This window comes from Gymnodraco acuticeps, unplaced genomic scaffold, assembly GCF_902827175.1.
Source record: "Gymnodraco acuticeps unplaced genomic scaffold, fGymAcu1.1, whole genome shotgun sequence".
NCBI lineage: Eukaryota > Metazoa > Chordata > Actinopteri > Perciformes > Bathydraconidae > Gymnodraco > Gymnodraco acuticeps.
The window spans coordinates 521,501-536,437 of NW_022992041.1; the positions used below are offsets into that span (position 1 = coordinate 521,501).

The window sequence follows — 14,937 nt, forward strand, 5'->3', positions numbered from 1 at the left end:
CTTTGGTGGGAAATCATTTGAAAGACAACTGACTCTTCACTCAATTGTTTGTCATCTGCATTTCATTATGAACAAAGGGATGAAGAGGTATTACACATGGCATCCACCTGACTCACTCAGGCTCCTGTTTTAGCAGACGGCTGTTCGATATTTTCCTGACCTCTTCCAGGCACCCTTGCAAACGTTTCCTTGGAGGCAAAGAAGGGTGATGTCTGTTACTGTAAGTCTCCACAACAGTATTCTTTGAAACACACCGCCATAGACAAAGCATACTTTAGAATGATACTTGAAATGAAATCCTTACAGAAAGGAAGCCTAAAGTGAGAGGGAACGTTTCTAAAAGGTCCAAACTAGAACACACTGCACTCTGCAGCACTTTTAAAGTATATACACACACACTTAAACTCTACACTTCTCGAATGTGCTGGTGTGTTTATAACATTCTTATACAAGATTTATAAACTTCTGAAAGGGTAAATCCTTAGCAGAACATGTCCTCTAACAAACTGCATTGCCTCCATGTATCAGAAATAAAGTTGTGCCTAACTATTCATAATTTCTTGACTAACGCAGGTTCAGACAGATAAATAATATGTGATGATAACATGTATTTGCTGGAGATTTAAGTATTACTCAACCGTCAATTCAACCAGGTGGGATTATATCAAAAGTATTTTTCTCTTCAAACCGAAAACCTGTCCATTCCTTAGACTCCATGCTGTGATATAGCTCCATCACTGTTCTGCTCTCTCCTTTTAACACCAGCAAACTGTCATAGGCCAAATGTTCCAGACAACTTCTATGAAACAGACGTACCCTTTGCAATGAAATCAAATAAGACAACATGTTGAGCTGTATTGTTGTTTGAACCAAAACTGAAACTGTGATTAAAAGGTGAAAGGAGACAAAAACACATCTCAAACTATCACTGATGTGAACACGGGGGGGGGAAGGAAAACATAAGTCTGAAAGGAAAGCAAATACAGCTATTAAGTGAAAAGTGGTCTACACACTGAAGACTCTCTTTTACTGATTTAATAAAATAACATGATGTTCTTTTCTAGACTGCAGAGAATGGGTTCCTTTAACTGGAGATGGCAAAATCTGCATTGACCAAATCTCAAATTCACCTAAAAGTTTCTCCAAAAGTTTCCAAAACTCAAACCACTGAAATCAACAATGATTGATCAAAAGGCTAGTACAAACAAACACAGGGGCACAACACATTACTGATCACAACAATTATTTAGTGCCACATTATTTAGTGTCTAATGTTGCTTCGTATTTTGCAGATAGCTGTGTGATTGATAACATGCAATTACCTGGTAGAGTCCTGCACATACTAATTACCAGGTTTAGGGTTAATTTAGGTCACATGATTGCTATGTGTCTTTTGATGAATTCAATTGAGACATTATTACAAAGTCAGAGCTGTCATCACAAATCCAATTCAAACCATTCACATCACAACGCTTTTCTACATTACTTTTATGGTCAAATGTCATGAAGCTGCCAGAACACCAAGCTGTTTCACTTTTGAGATCCAGAGTTATGCTCAGCAACTGTAACACAAGTTCTTGTTTTAGCCCTAAAAAACAAACCTAACAAAAAGTTTGGCTCGTTGTTGCACACGGTGAAATATTCTTAATAACAATTACCACCCGGAAAAACTCACTGTGGCAACACATTTGTATCCGTGCGCATGGGCGTAATTTCCACTGGGGACAGGGGGGACATGGCCCCCCCACTTTTCAATAGTGTTTAATTTTTTTTTATTTACGCAAGTGGTCATCGCCACGGAGGATTACACAGCCCAATAAATCATTCCAATGTGTACTATACGACAGTAACATTTTAAAAATACAGTTTAAAGGGCAGTGATTAGTAAAATATGCATAAATATGATAAAGAATGCTAACTAGGTAACATAAGATAAGGATAGGAGAGAGGAGGGAGTGAGGAGTTTATAAAATAAACAAGTTTAAATTATTTGTTATTGTTTGTAATCCTAAGGATTTTTTGATTATTGAAATATATACAGTTCTGTTTCATGAGTGTTGAGAGCTGTATCCATAAATCCCTTAATTTCCCCTCAAAGTGCCACAGATCGATGAATTTAACTTTAACATTTAAAAAAAAAAATCGTTCCCGGGGGAGCATGCCCCCGTACCCCCCTAATTGATGTGAGGTCCACCCCCAAATAAAGCAGGTTGACATTGATTGGATACTAGATATATTTACACACTCATTATACACAACACATTTTGCTTGGATGTTTTAACACCATATCTGTAGAAAGGCAGTAAATGGGATTCAAATCGTTTTTCGTTGGACCCCCTCCCCTGTTTTGTGTCCCCCCCACTTCTCAAACCAAAGTTACACCCTTGTCCGTGCGCATTTAGAAACAATCCCCTGAAAAAGGACTGTTAACTCCTGTTAAAATCTTTCTTGCTAAGAACAACAGTGTCCAGCTGTTTAAGGAAATAACTGAGGCATTTTTACTGAGGCATTGATTTACTAAGAATCAATGGGCTTAGGAATGAGAGCAGAAGGCAGGGTAGAGAAATCTGAAAGTACTAATAGAATGACTAATGCTTTGGGTTTTTTCTTTTGACTAAATGTGGGGATGACCTCAGCCTGAACACTAAATAGTAGCCTCGGATAGAAAATCTTTCTGATCATTTTAGGTAACATCATTTCTATTCAGCACTGTCTGCATGAGACATTCTTGAATGTTCACGGAAGTTTCCCCTAGGGCTTTTCTTCTTTCTGTTGTTTATGAGGTCAGTTATAAAAGACAAATCAAAGCATTTCCTGTTCCTGTACGTTTTTATACTGAGTCATGAGAGACCCTAGTTATTTGAATACTTATATAATAATGATTATGCAAGTATGTCAAGGTTACACAGAAACGTCTTTTTAGACAAGAAACTGTGTATACAAATAACCAATTCTGCAAAAAAAAGTTGTTTTGAATGCACTTGTCCTCCAAAATTCAAAGACACTAATGCAATGAACTCTGTAATGAGCAAGTTTTCTCTGAACATATTCTTCAGGGACTACAATTGCACACGGGACGATAGCTATGTTTGTTTCTCAAGGTAAATTAAAATAATTGTTTCTTGGCCCTTGATTTATTTCTTGGGTACTTTGAAACAAGTATAGCTGGAACTCTGATTAAGATACAATTGGTTTCGCTCTCTTTGTGCGGAACACTTGCAGGCAGAGAAATGGAGCAAGGGGAGAATTGACTTTATTGGAGGTGTGTGTGTGTGTGTGTGTGTGTGTGTGTGTGTGTGTGTGCTTGTGCTGCTGAAGCTAGACCATCACAGAACTAACAAGACAGCATCTCTTCTGCAGGCAATTAGCAAGAAGAATCACCGTCTACATGATCTCTCCTCTATGTGTGTGTGTGTGCATGTGTGTGTGTGTGTGTGTGTGCGCGCGCTGAGGAAGGAAAACATATTTCTATAATTCTCTCAGTAAACTAAATGTGGAACTATTTGTGTGATGTCTTTCAATCTGCTGTCTCTTAGTCCAATAAACAAAAACTCCCATTATGATAAAAATCAGTTAAAATCAATACTTACCTAATATATCCAAATGATTATTTCCTGATTATGCATCAGAATTTCAGTGTCTTTCAGCTTTTCTTTGTTTAATTGAACTGCCAAGTTAATTATTTTGAGTTACTTTCACTGCTCTCAACAACCATACACTACCTGCTCAACACTAAGCAGCAGAAAACCAAAATCAACAGCTAGTTAGAAAACAAAGTGAAGCATTTAGCATCTAAAATAAGTACATTGCACTAAAAGCAAAACAAATATTGGACTTTCGGGATCAGGCTGCCAGAAACATGGCTCCATATCAATTTTAACACTTAATATAAATAACGTGTAAGTGAAAATCGCTGGGTGCAATATAGATGGTCTCAATTCATAGCTCCCATGCTGTTACTGAAGACGCCTACAGAGGTGGGTTTACTACAAAGCTAGTCATATTAGTATAGAAGTACAAATATTCAAGTACTCAATTTATTAAATATAAACATGTCCTCAAGAGTGATCTTGTTGTTACAGAGCATCAACAAATTACTTTAGCATGACTGTGTCTTTTAAAAGAAAAGTGTGCTGTATTATTTAATGACATGGTCTCAGCAGCTGAGGTTAATAAGTGACTCAATATTACCCTAAATTAACCCACAACCCAAATCCTTTTTCATCCTATTATACTGCGGCAGTGCAATCCAGGGCAACTAACAGAATGAAGAGAGCTCCATGCACTCTGGGTGACCCCTGCATGCCTTGTAGTTCAAGAGGATACTGCATTAACGTGTATTCATCACACAGATAATTGCAAGGTGCACTCCTTTACACATGACAAGCCAGTGTGACCACAATGCCACCGGCTCTTAATTGGTATTCTTAGAACCATTCATACTATGGAATTTACGGCGCCCCTTTTTATTTCCTGTTTAATAAATGCAACGGTTAATTAACAGTGATATAACACAATGAAGAAGACATTTAGAGCAGCTATTTTCAGGATTACCTCAGGTGAAAGAGGCACAATTGCTGGTAAGTGGGGTGCGATGGCAGTCGGATGAGCTGCACTAGATAACGATGAAGGGAGAATAGATCTGCACATAATTATTTGGCCTACCATGAAGGGACTTAGTTTGGCATAGGGATTGCCTTCACTGGGAAATGAAAACAGTGAAGATTTATAGAAGAAGTGGAGTTTATCTTACGCTTATTTAACAATTAAGTGACTGACGATGAAACATTACATATTTCTATATAAAAACAATGTAATGAAATACTACCAATTGTTGTTACAAAAGATATCTTGTTTTTTGGAGGTAAAGAAAAGGTCAGAAAAGCAACAACAAAAAATGCTCATTGAACAGAATTCCCCTTAAGGAATGCATGTTCAATGTTCACTAGTTTTAGCTCAGCTTTTGGTCTCCACCAACTTCTGACGGAAAATCCCGGGAGCTTTTCTGATACATGTATTAATCTCATCCATTTATTTGTTCAACATTAAGTTTCTCTTCAGCCAGATAACTAACTGCTGCAGGACATTTGGGCAAATTGGTTCGTTATCAGTATTAACATTTCAGCATTTGATGCAATTAACAAGCAATTTATATAAATTTTCTGCTGAGTCCCAGTCAAATATTTCACAGTGCACTGTTAGCCTGGAGTAGGCTGACATTAAAATCAGTCCAATGTAGATAAGATAAGCTTGACAACTGAACAGTTCTGCATTAAGAAATGGTTGGTGCGGAGGAGGGAAGCCATTGCCAAAACTGTCATTTCCAGCTGGCTGGCTGGGTTAGTGTGTGCTCAAAGCTCCGACTGCAGAGCCACAACTCATTCATGTTTGTAGGGATTGGAAAAACAATTTAAAGTGGAATCTGGCTCTACAGTATTGCTTCATACTGGGTCACACAGGCGGGAGGAAACAGCAGGTCTAACGTGTAATGACCCTGTCACTCATGTTACTGTACCGTTTTCATGATCTTCATTGTTTTTTAGCAAAATGGTATTCTTCTTTCTTTGTCGGCACGTACATGTATGTTATAACTCAGCTGCAGCTCACCTCATTGCTTAGGTAATTTATTGCAGGTCATTCATTATTATCATCGAGGGAAATTGCATTAGAGAAACTCTGTATTTTATATTCTTAATGACATTTAAGTTCAAAGGCAGTTTGGTGATATTTCATTAGTGTAAAAGGTGACCCAGTACCTTACACACGTTCCTCCGTTACGACAGGGAAGGTGTTGGCAGACAGGCGGGTCACAATTCTTGATGTTTCTCCCGCTCACAGCCTCACCCACCAGGTAAATCTCTTTTGAGTTGACCTGAAGCTGCCCGATACATCCAATGAATCTCCTTGCTCCCTTTGCACTCCCATCATGCATTTCCCAGTGGGATGAAACATCCCCAAGAAATATGGGTCCAAAGGTTCCCTGCAAAAAAAAAAATGGTAGAAAGCCAGTCATCAGTGTTATCGTTTAGTAAGTCACACTAAATCATAGGCTCTCAATATCAGTGTGTGCGTGACTATATTAACATTATTATTACATTAACGGGACCTAACTATATATTAAGATCAACAAGAAAGATTAACACTATCAGCTTCTGTTGCTCTTCAGCTTAATGCGGTTTTAGCATGACCTCGACACGAAACTGGAGTTATAATCGTTTCCTTTTCTGTCCTGCTGACATCATATGATAAGACACACGCCTGATACAATAAGAGAGAGGTAAAATAACAAAGAAATGCTGCAAGCCTTCTCTGATTTGTAAGGTAATTGGGAAGAATTAATGTAGATACATTCTGTGAACTTGCTGCTTATCAAACCATAACGGTCAATTTAACAAGTGAGGCATAATTGTGTCTGTTACCAAAGCAGAGCTGCGAAAAATTCAAAAAATTAAGCTCAAGACGGTATCATATTAAAAACTAAATTAAACAATTCTTTGACCGCCGGATGTTCAGATGAATATTCAATACTACTTTCTATTTAGATGGTTCACATAACACTTTCATTCCTAACTTCATTACGCATAATTCAAGCCGATTATGTAACCTTGTGACAATGGCCTTCAGAATACAGCCCTCCCCTGGGTCAAAGGGATTTTCTCTTTAATGTATGAAAAGTATTGACCCCACCATTATAATTTGAATATATAAAAAAATGATGTTCAATAGAAACTGAGACCCTTTCATCTTCACATGGCTCACCTCAAGCTTTCAAGCCTATAAAATAAATAATAAAACAATGAACAAAACATGTTCACTTTTATTGCCACAGCTGCCAACATGTAAATGAGTACTGACTTCTTAGCATTGAATATATCAAATCTGGTCATGGTAGATATAAAGACTGGCTTTCATATAAAGGGTCATTACATTTAATACCTCACTTTAAAATGTATTCCTCTCATGTCATGTATTTAAATGCTTTGCATATAACAGACATTTTGTTATGAGAGGCTTTAGATAAGAAAAAATAAATCTAAATGATGGTGCTATGCACAGTTCTCCATGTGCTTTGTTTAGGTAAAATCTTGTGAATATTTTCAAAGTTATGCTGATGATATCCCAATTTATATGGCATACATAGTATATAAATATTCTGCCCTGAGTCTTTGAACATATACGAAAACACAGAATCTGACATTTTAAGATTCATATAAGCTGCTCTGAAATCTGAGCAGTCACAATTGTTAAGACTTTGAAGTCCCTCACATGGAACAGTAATCATGACACCATGCTAGCACTTGGTGGAAAGTAGGAAAGGTGTCAGGCAGCTGCAGTGGACATAATCATCTGTGAGGTTCAATCAACACCAGCTTTTAATGTCATCTCTGCTACATATTAGAAAGCCTATAAAAAGACACGAGCACAGGGTTTCACAGGAATGTAATCTTACCACAGAGTTAAGAGCCTTTCAATCTTTTACAAAGTTGAAGATTCAAATAAAACAAGCAGCTGTGGCTGGATACTTTTATAATGAGCTGAACCATATTTCATGTGATACATCCAGCTATTGGCCAGAGAAGCTGCATGACGACAATGGGCTCATGTGACGACTTTATGGTCCCTTTAAGTGTGTTTACCATGTTTATGAGAAGAGCCCATTTGAAATACCCACATATGTAATATTCATGACTTTGTGAGTGGACTTGGAGCACTATGTTCATGAATGCTATATGCTGATTTTTATGGTTCTATTTGACGGCAGAACAAGTCAATGTGTCCTCAGTTTCATTAACTTATTTCTATTAAGCATTAATATGCAAATGTAGTGCTATTTTGAACAAGTCACACTGAAAAACATGATGCCAACAGAAAAAAAGCTTCTTAAGTAGCTCTTTTCCAACATGTAGAGTTCTATTTTTCCATATTGTATATATATATATAATGATATTACTTTAAAAGCCCAACTGCATGGCAGCAATTATAACCCTAAAGTGTGCACAAACCGCATTCTGATTAATTTAACTAGTGTTGAACGCCAAACAAAAATCATATGATACATTTCAAGTATAGCATTTAAATCATCGTAAACATTCATAGATACTGTACATTACAGTCCTAATATTCAGAGTTAAGGACCAGCCAACATGCAATAGTAGGGAAGATATTTGTGTAATGAATGTATCATTAACAAAAAAGGGAAAAATAAATCTATAATTAAAAGACTATAAATACATTGAGGGAGGAAGTTGAGACATGTGGAGCCTGTGGGAAGGTTGAGTCCCTATCTGCCTCTTCGAAAGTGAAAAACTAAAATTATGAATTTAATAACAAATATAGGTGTTGTAAATCAAATTAATGAGCCAGAATGAAAAAAAACAGGCTGTGATTAACAGGTGAGAACTAGCTTAGTGCTTCTTACATGTCACCATTAGGTACTAGTGTGATCATCTGGGCAAATAACACGTCTTTAACGGGAGCTCATGCTCCTCAAACATAAAGCAACTGCTGTTACCTAGAAACAGTGTGCTCGCCTGGCTTTGATAACCTACGCTTAATCTGTTCATAATGTTTCTGTCATGTGTCCTATAAGTGATTAAAGGCAAAAAAAGGATTCCTATATAATTCATGTTGTCATTGTATATTGACATGCAGCAGCTAGGTGTTTTAGTCCATGTAGGCAAACCACACTTTTTACAGTAACCTTTGAAGTCTTTGATACTAGTAATAATACAGCTATACAGGAATACTGAATTAATTATATCTAATGTTTTTAATTGAATCGTTAAGTCATGGATGCAGGAGTTAAGCATGACAGATTGTATGTAACTACCATACAATGTGTGTAAACTGTAGTCTCAATAGACGGTAAAACAGGCATGGGTGAGAAATGCAAAGGTAAGAAAGTGATTGTGACAAAGGGTCGATTTGACTGCAGGCAAGTCATGTTACCTCTGACACAGGGTTTGACACGTTCTCCTCGAGACGCTGAGCTGTGCCATTATCGGCAGCAATTTCAATCATACAGGACCCTCCTTGTTTGCCAACAGGCAGATTGTATCTGTTGTGAGAGAAAAGAGAGACCAGGGTTTGAAATATCTGACACTGAAAATAAATCCAGCAAAGCATGAAACATGATGGAGAGACAAACAAAGCGGTCACAGCATTAAAGCTGCTAATGTGACCATTGAGACTATACTGTAAAAATGTATGACTACTTATACATTTCACACTATTTCCTGTGAAACGTTATACACTGGTGGATAGGGTTGGAAGCAATGGTGCGTTTTTATCCCACTGTCCAAAAACCCCAGGAGAGACAACACAAATATAAAACAGCTTCCACAGCCGGATTTAAATAATAAATGCATGGATGTTCCTGCTCAGTGCTGCAGTGATATTCTTTAAGTTGTTGTGTTTCCCAGCAGATATGTAACATTCACAAAATGATGCCTGTAAACAAACAACAGATATACCATGAATTAGGATAGTCAAAAACTGTTGGATTTACATGATATGCATTACTGTTTCAAATAAAATATATTTAACAGCAGCAATATTTCTAAGGATAAAATCAGCCTGCAACAAATACATTTTAATGAGTGAAAGTGCTCATTATGTCATTCAGGATTAATTAATGATACAAATGAGGGCACAAACTAGATATACATTATAAACCTAATGAGTAGGGAAGACAATTTTATCATTTGACCCTCTGTGTATCTCTGGGGAAATACACAATGGCGCTAGTCATTAATGTTGCAGCCATAATGTTAAGTAACTGGTCTACTTGTGTCATATTCCAGCTAAGTCAAGTGATTGCCTCTCCCCAATTCATCATTGGCTTTACACCGACAACATACAATAGCAGGCTCTCAGAATGGTTGTACATTATGCAAAAGGTGGTCCAATCTGTGCCAAGCGCATAAACACCATTCCCAAAGTGGGAGTAATCTATATGACGCGCTTTTGTTCCGTAGGTTCATAGATCTGCAAATCTCCATATTCATTCAACCGTTCTTTGCCTACGTATCATGTTGAGGAAATATCTGCCATAATGGCCAGATGGAAACAATCAGGGCAATCGGCCTCCTGCTAATTTGAAACAGCCTTCCAGAACGTCTCCCTCAGGCAATCACACGAATACACCTTCGGGTAGGACTAATTACAGGTATGGAAATCTCAAGAGCTACTTTGTACACACAGCCAGTCCCACACACTGATACGTTAGGGCACATTTGAGACTGAAGATGTAAAATGCCACCTAACGTCCAGGGAAAAACGTGAATCAACATCTTTGAGGTTACTACAGGAGCTTGTTATTAAAACTGCTAATGCTGCAAAGACTGTCCCTATGAGACACAGAGAGCATGCTCACTAAGCAAACAGGATGATGTTACTTGATGAGCTCTCGTGAGCACATTGAATGCTCCACCAGGCTAACTTACTTTGGTCTTGCTCTATGGCAAAGATGACTATTTATAAAGATGACTGCTTTACTTGGTCTAGTAGCCAGATAGCTAGGAATATACCCCAAAGGCCCTCATCACCATCACACATAGACATACAAACACAAAACCACAATGGACTATATTTCACAAACAAACATAGGAGAGAATCAGAAGAAATGGAGGCTGGGGTTTGAGATGAAACGCTATGTAATTTCTTCTTGGGACTCCCTGTGCACCATTCATTGCAGAGTCTCATAGGACCGACAATAGCAAATTCCCAACTTGAGGTAAACAAACAAAAAAACGAATGAATATTTCATTTTCTCCAAACACGCAAAACCACAATATGGCTGTGATCATTTTTAGTTACTCAATGATCATTTATGCATTTCTTCATCTGGCTAATGCTCTAATCACAAGTGATTTGTCATCTCTAACATCCTCATTTACACTGAGACTGGGGTGTGACTAATTCAACTTTCCCGAGGTTCACTTCTGAAATATTATCTGCAATGGTAAGGGACCTTGCAAGTATTTTCAGCACAGCACCTTTACACAGAGGTATTTGTTAAACCTGATGGCAGGTGTTTCCCTTTACAATCTTATTTGAACGTGCCTCCTTCACAGTCTCCTGCAGACAATTCATAATGAGGAAGGATCATCATTAAAATATTACTATTGCATAAAACATCTGAAAGTATTGGCAACAGATGGCAGTAAAACATCATGCACTGCGCTGGTGCCCTTGCAACAGTTTTCACAGGCTGGTAAGCAAATTCAACTTTTTTTTTAATGGGTTATTATTCTATTCATATTTTAGATTCCTACAAAAGGCAAATGATAATGTGGAACACGTTAGTAGTTGAATTTATAATCCTGAAGTAATTTACTTATTTAGAGTCAAGAGTCTATTAGTTCTGCAGCTAGAGTCTGTGCTCAGTACTGTTTCAAACCTGTGAGCAGATACAAAGTAAAGGGGTCACACAGATGACATTATATAAAGAGTACCACCTGTTACTTTGATATGTATTCAAACCAACATGCAGCGTTATAGATCAGATATGATGAAAAGAGAGGGGGAAAAAGCCCATATGCTTTATAATGATGCATTGTTATTACATCACAGCACCTGTGTGTCAGGACGGATCTGTTTGTTAGCTTTTCCTTAAGTGCAACAAGCCCTGTATCAGACCATAATCTACACCTACATTAACTGTAATGCTCGGGCTCTGGTGCAGTGACTCTCTCACACGCAGCACTGCAGCATTTGGTGCATAATTTGTGCTGTGACTGGCAAGCCTCAATTAATTTGGGTAGCCTGTGTTCTATCATTATATCTCCGGCAATACAATTAGACAGCACACAGTGAGCATCTTGGCATGGTAGCTTCACAAAAGAAACTCAAAGCAAGCAGGCAGAGCTGCTGGTTGCTTCTCCAATTAATCTTTGATGGGACTACTTGTCAATACAGCGCCGAATGCTCTGTGATTGATAAACATACGTTGCCTTAGATTTGGCTTTTTGTCAAGAGGATGTGGATTTAAAAACAGAATGCTCAATATTAAGAATTCGCTATTCACCCAGTTGCACATATGGCATGGCACTTCTCCAAAATAAACGTTGTATTCCTCATTACTCTTCCAGCGATTAAAACCCATCGAGAAAGTGAGAAAAAAAGGGTTCTGTCCACTGTTATTGTGTGGTTCAGAAAAGGTAATCAATGTCTGTTTACTAATTACTTTTCCAAATTACAAAGGAATTACTTTACTCATTACTCAGATGAAAGACAATTACAGCAGCAATTATTTTACTTTTGAGTTACCTACTATAGCCTAAACATATATTCACAAGGTGCCAAAATGCAAAGATGGACACAAAACAGCTCTCTTAGCTTTTTATTAGCAGGCATGTGATTGGCCGAGGTTACATGAGGTAAACGCTTGTTTCTGACTTGAACACGAGAACTCACTCTGTGTGAGTTGATATTTTCTCACAGAACTAAGACATTCTGAAATCAATCAGTCAACCAATGTTTATTTATATAGCCCAATATCACAAATGTTACATTTGTCTCAGTGGACTTCACAGTTTGTACAGAATATCAGTATGACAATACGACACCCTCTGTCCTTAGACCCTCACATCGTACAAGGAAAAACTTCCGGAGAAAACCCACAGTTTAAAGGGAAAAATGGGAGAAACCTCAGGGAGAGCAACAGAGGAGGGATCCCTCTCCCAGGACGGACAGACGCGCAATAGATGCCGTGTGTAAATTGAAAAGATAATAGATTTACAACATAGGTAGACCATGTCCTACTACTTTGATATTTCTTCTCGCAGCATTTGTCTGTTGTCTTTCACTAACTGCAGCTGTTGCCAGGCAACATTTCACACCTACATGTGCATTTTTACATCAAAACAATATTCAATGGTCAGTGAATAGCCATTCTATAATACTATTTAACAGTATCAATGTCACAGTGGAGTGAAGGAAGCAGGACCCAAATGCAGATAACTCTGATAAACCTTTATTTCAAGGATAAGGAAACTAACACAGACAAAACAGAACATTCACTGAACTCAGTCACCAACGAAAGACGAACCGACAAAGACAGACAGAAAAACCAGAACTTAAATACACACAAGACTAATCATACAAACAAGACACAGGTGAGGAGGGAGGAGAAAACACAGGGACACCAGGTGAACACAATCGGGTAAATTAGACACACCAGGGAAACTGACAGGGAACCACAGACAGATCTAAACAAGACAAAACACAACGCAGACAGAAAACCAAAGACAGATCTAGACAAGACACAACGCAGACAGAAAACCAAAGACAGATCTAGACAAGACAAAACACAACACAGACAGATCGTGACATTACATGAGAATCGTGACAGAACCCCCCCCCTCAAGGGAAGGATTCCAGACGTCCCTAAAAAACCCCCACAAAAGTCCAAAACCTCAAGCAGGGTGGGTGGAGATGGTCCGGAGGACGGGTTTTGGGCTGACAGCCCAGGAGCACAGCGGAGGGCCCGGAAGGGATCTCGGGCGGACGGCCCGGGGGCAAGGCAAAGTCCAAGGTGGGGGTCTCGGGCGGACGGCCCGGGGGCAAGGTAGAGTCCATGGAGGGGCGAAGACCACAGCGGGCAAACTCAGGGGGCCGAGCATGAGGGCGAAGGCAGCGGCAGGAAGAGTCAGGGGGCCGAGCATGAGGGCGAAGACCGTGGCACTCAGGGGGCCGAGCTCGAGAGCGAAGACCGCGGCTCTCAGGGGGCCGGGCTCGAGGCCGAAGACCGCGGCACTCAGGGGGCCGGGCTCGAGGCCGAAGACCGCGGCACTCAGGGGGCCGGGCTCAAAGGCGAAGACCACGGCTCTCAGGGAGCCGGGCTCGAGGGCGAAGACCGCGGCTCTCAGGGGGCCGGGCTCGAGGGCGAAGACCGCGGCTCTCAGGGGGCCGGGCTCGAGGGCGAAGACCGCGGCTCTCAGGGGGCCGGGCTCGAAGGCGAAGACCGCGGCTCTCAGGGGGCCGGGCTCGAGGGCGAAGACCAGACAGCTCCGGAGGCCGGGCAGGAAGGCGCTGACGGGACAGCTCCGGAGGCCGGGCAGGAAGGCGCTGACGGGACAGCTCCGGAGGCCGGGCAGGAAGGCGCTGACGGGACAGCTCCGGAGGCCGGGCAGGAAGGCGCTGACGGGACAGCTCCGGAGGCCGGGCAGGAAGGCGCTGACGGGACAGCTCCGGAGGCCGGGCAGGACCCGGTGTCGGCCGGACAGGAACCAGAGCCGGTGGGACAGGCTTCGGCAGGATCCCCCACGGAAGAGGACCAGGAGTTGGCAGGAACCAACGGAACGAGACATGGGATTGGCAGGACTCTCAGTGGGTCCTCCAACGGAACAGGACATAGGACTCGCAGGACCCCCGGCAGAAGAGTGGTCGGCGGGACCTCCAACGGCACAGGACATAGGGTTGGCAGGAACCCCAGCGGAACCTCCAACGGCACAGGACAAAGGGTTGGCAGGACCCCCGGCAGAAGAGTAGACGGCAGGGCCTCCAACAGCACAGGACACAGGGTTGGCAGGACCCCCAGCGGAACCTCCAACGGACCAGGACATTGGGTAGGGACTTGCGAGGGAACTCGAGAGGAGACTCGAGAGGTGACTTGAGAGGGATCTCGAGAGGGAACTTGAACGGAGACTCGAGAGGTGCCTTGAGAGGGATCTCGAGAGGGAACTTGAACGGAGACTCGAGAGGAGATTTGAGAGGGAACTCGAGAGGTGACTCGAGAGGGGACTCGAGAGGGAACTCGAGAGGAGACTCGAGAGGGGACCCGAGAGGGGACTGGAGAGGAGACTCGAGAGGGGACTTGAGAATTGAATTGTAAGGAGACTTGAGAGGTGACTCGAGAGGTGGCTTGAGAGGTGACTTGAGAGGTGACTCGAGAGGAGACTCGAGAGGTAGCTCGAGACGGGACCTGAGAGGGGA

General features: G+C 40.9%; 1 protein-coding gene across 2 annotated transcripts in view; it reads right to left on the reverse strand.

The window, feature by feature from the left end:
* eys (eyes shut homolog) overlaps window positions 1-14,937 on the reverse strand; it is a 198,208-nt gene that overhangs the window by 16,569 nt on the left and 166,702 nt on the right. The window contains exons 42-44 of one of the 2 annotated variants that reach the window (XM_034201872.1): window positions 8,950-9,058; window positions 5,757-5,980; window positions 117-188 (exon numbers count right to left, since the gene is read on the reverse strand). In XM_034201872.1, coding sequence (XP_034057763.1) covers window positions 117-188; window positions 5,757-5,980; window positions 8,950-9,058 — 405 coding nt within the window. The remainder of the gene's footprint in view (window positions 1-116; window positions 189-5,756; window positions 5,981-8,949; window positions 9,059-14,937) is intronic. The other variant, XM_034201873.1, reaches the window with a different exon arrangement.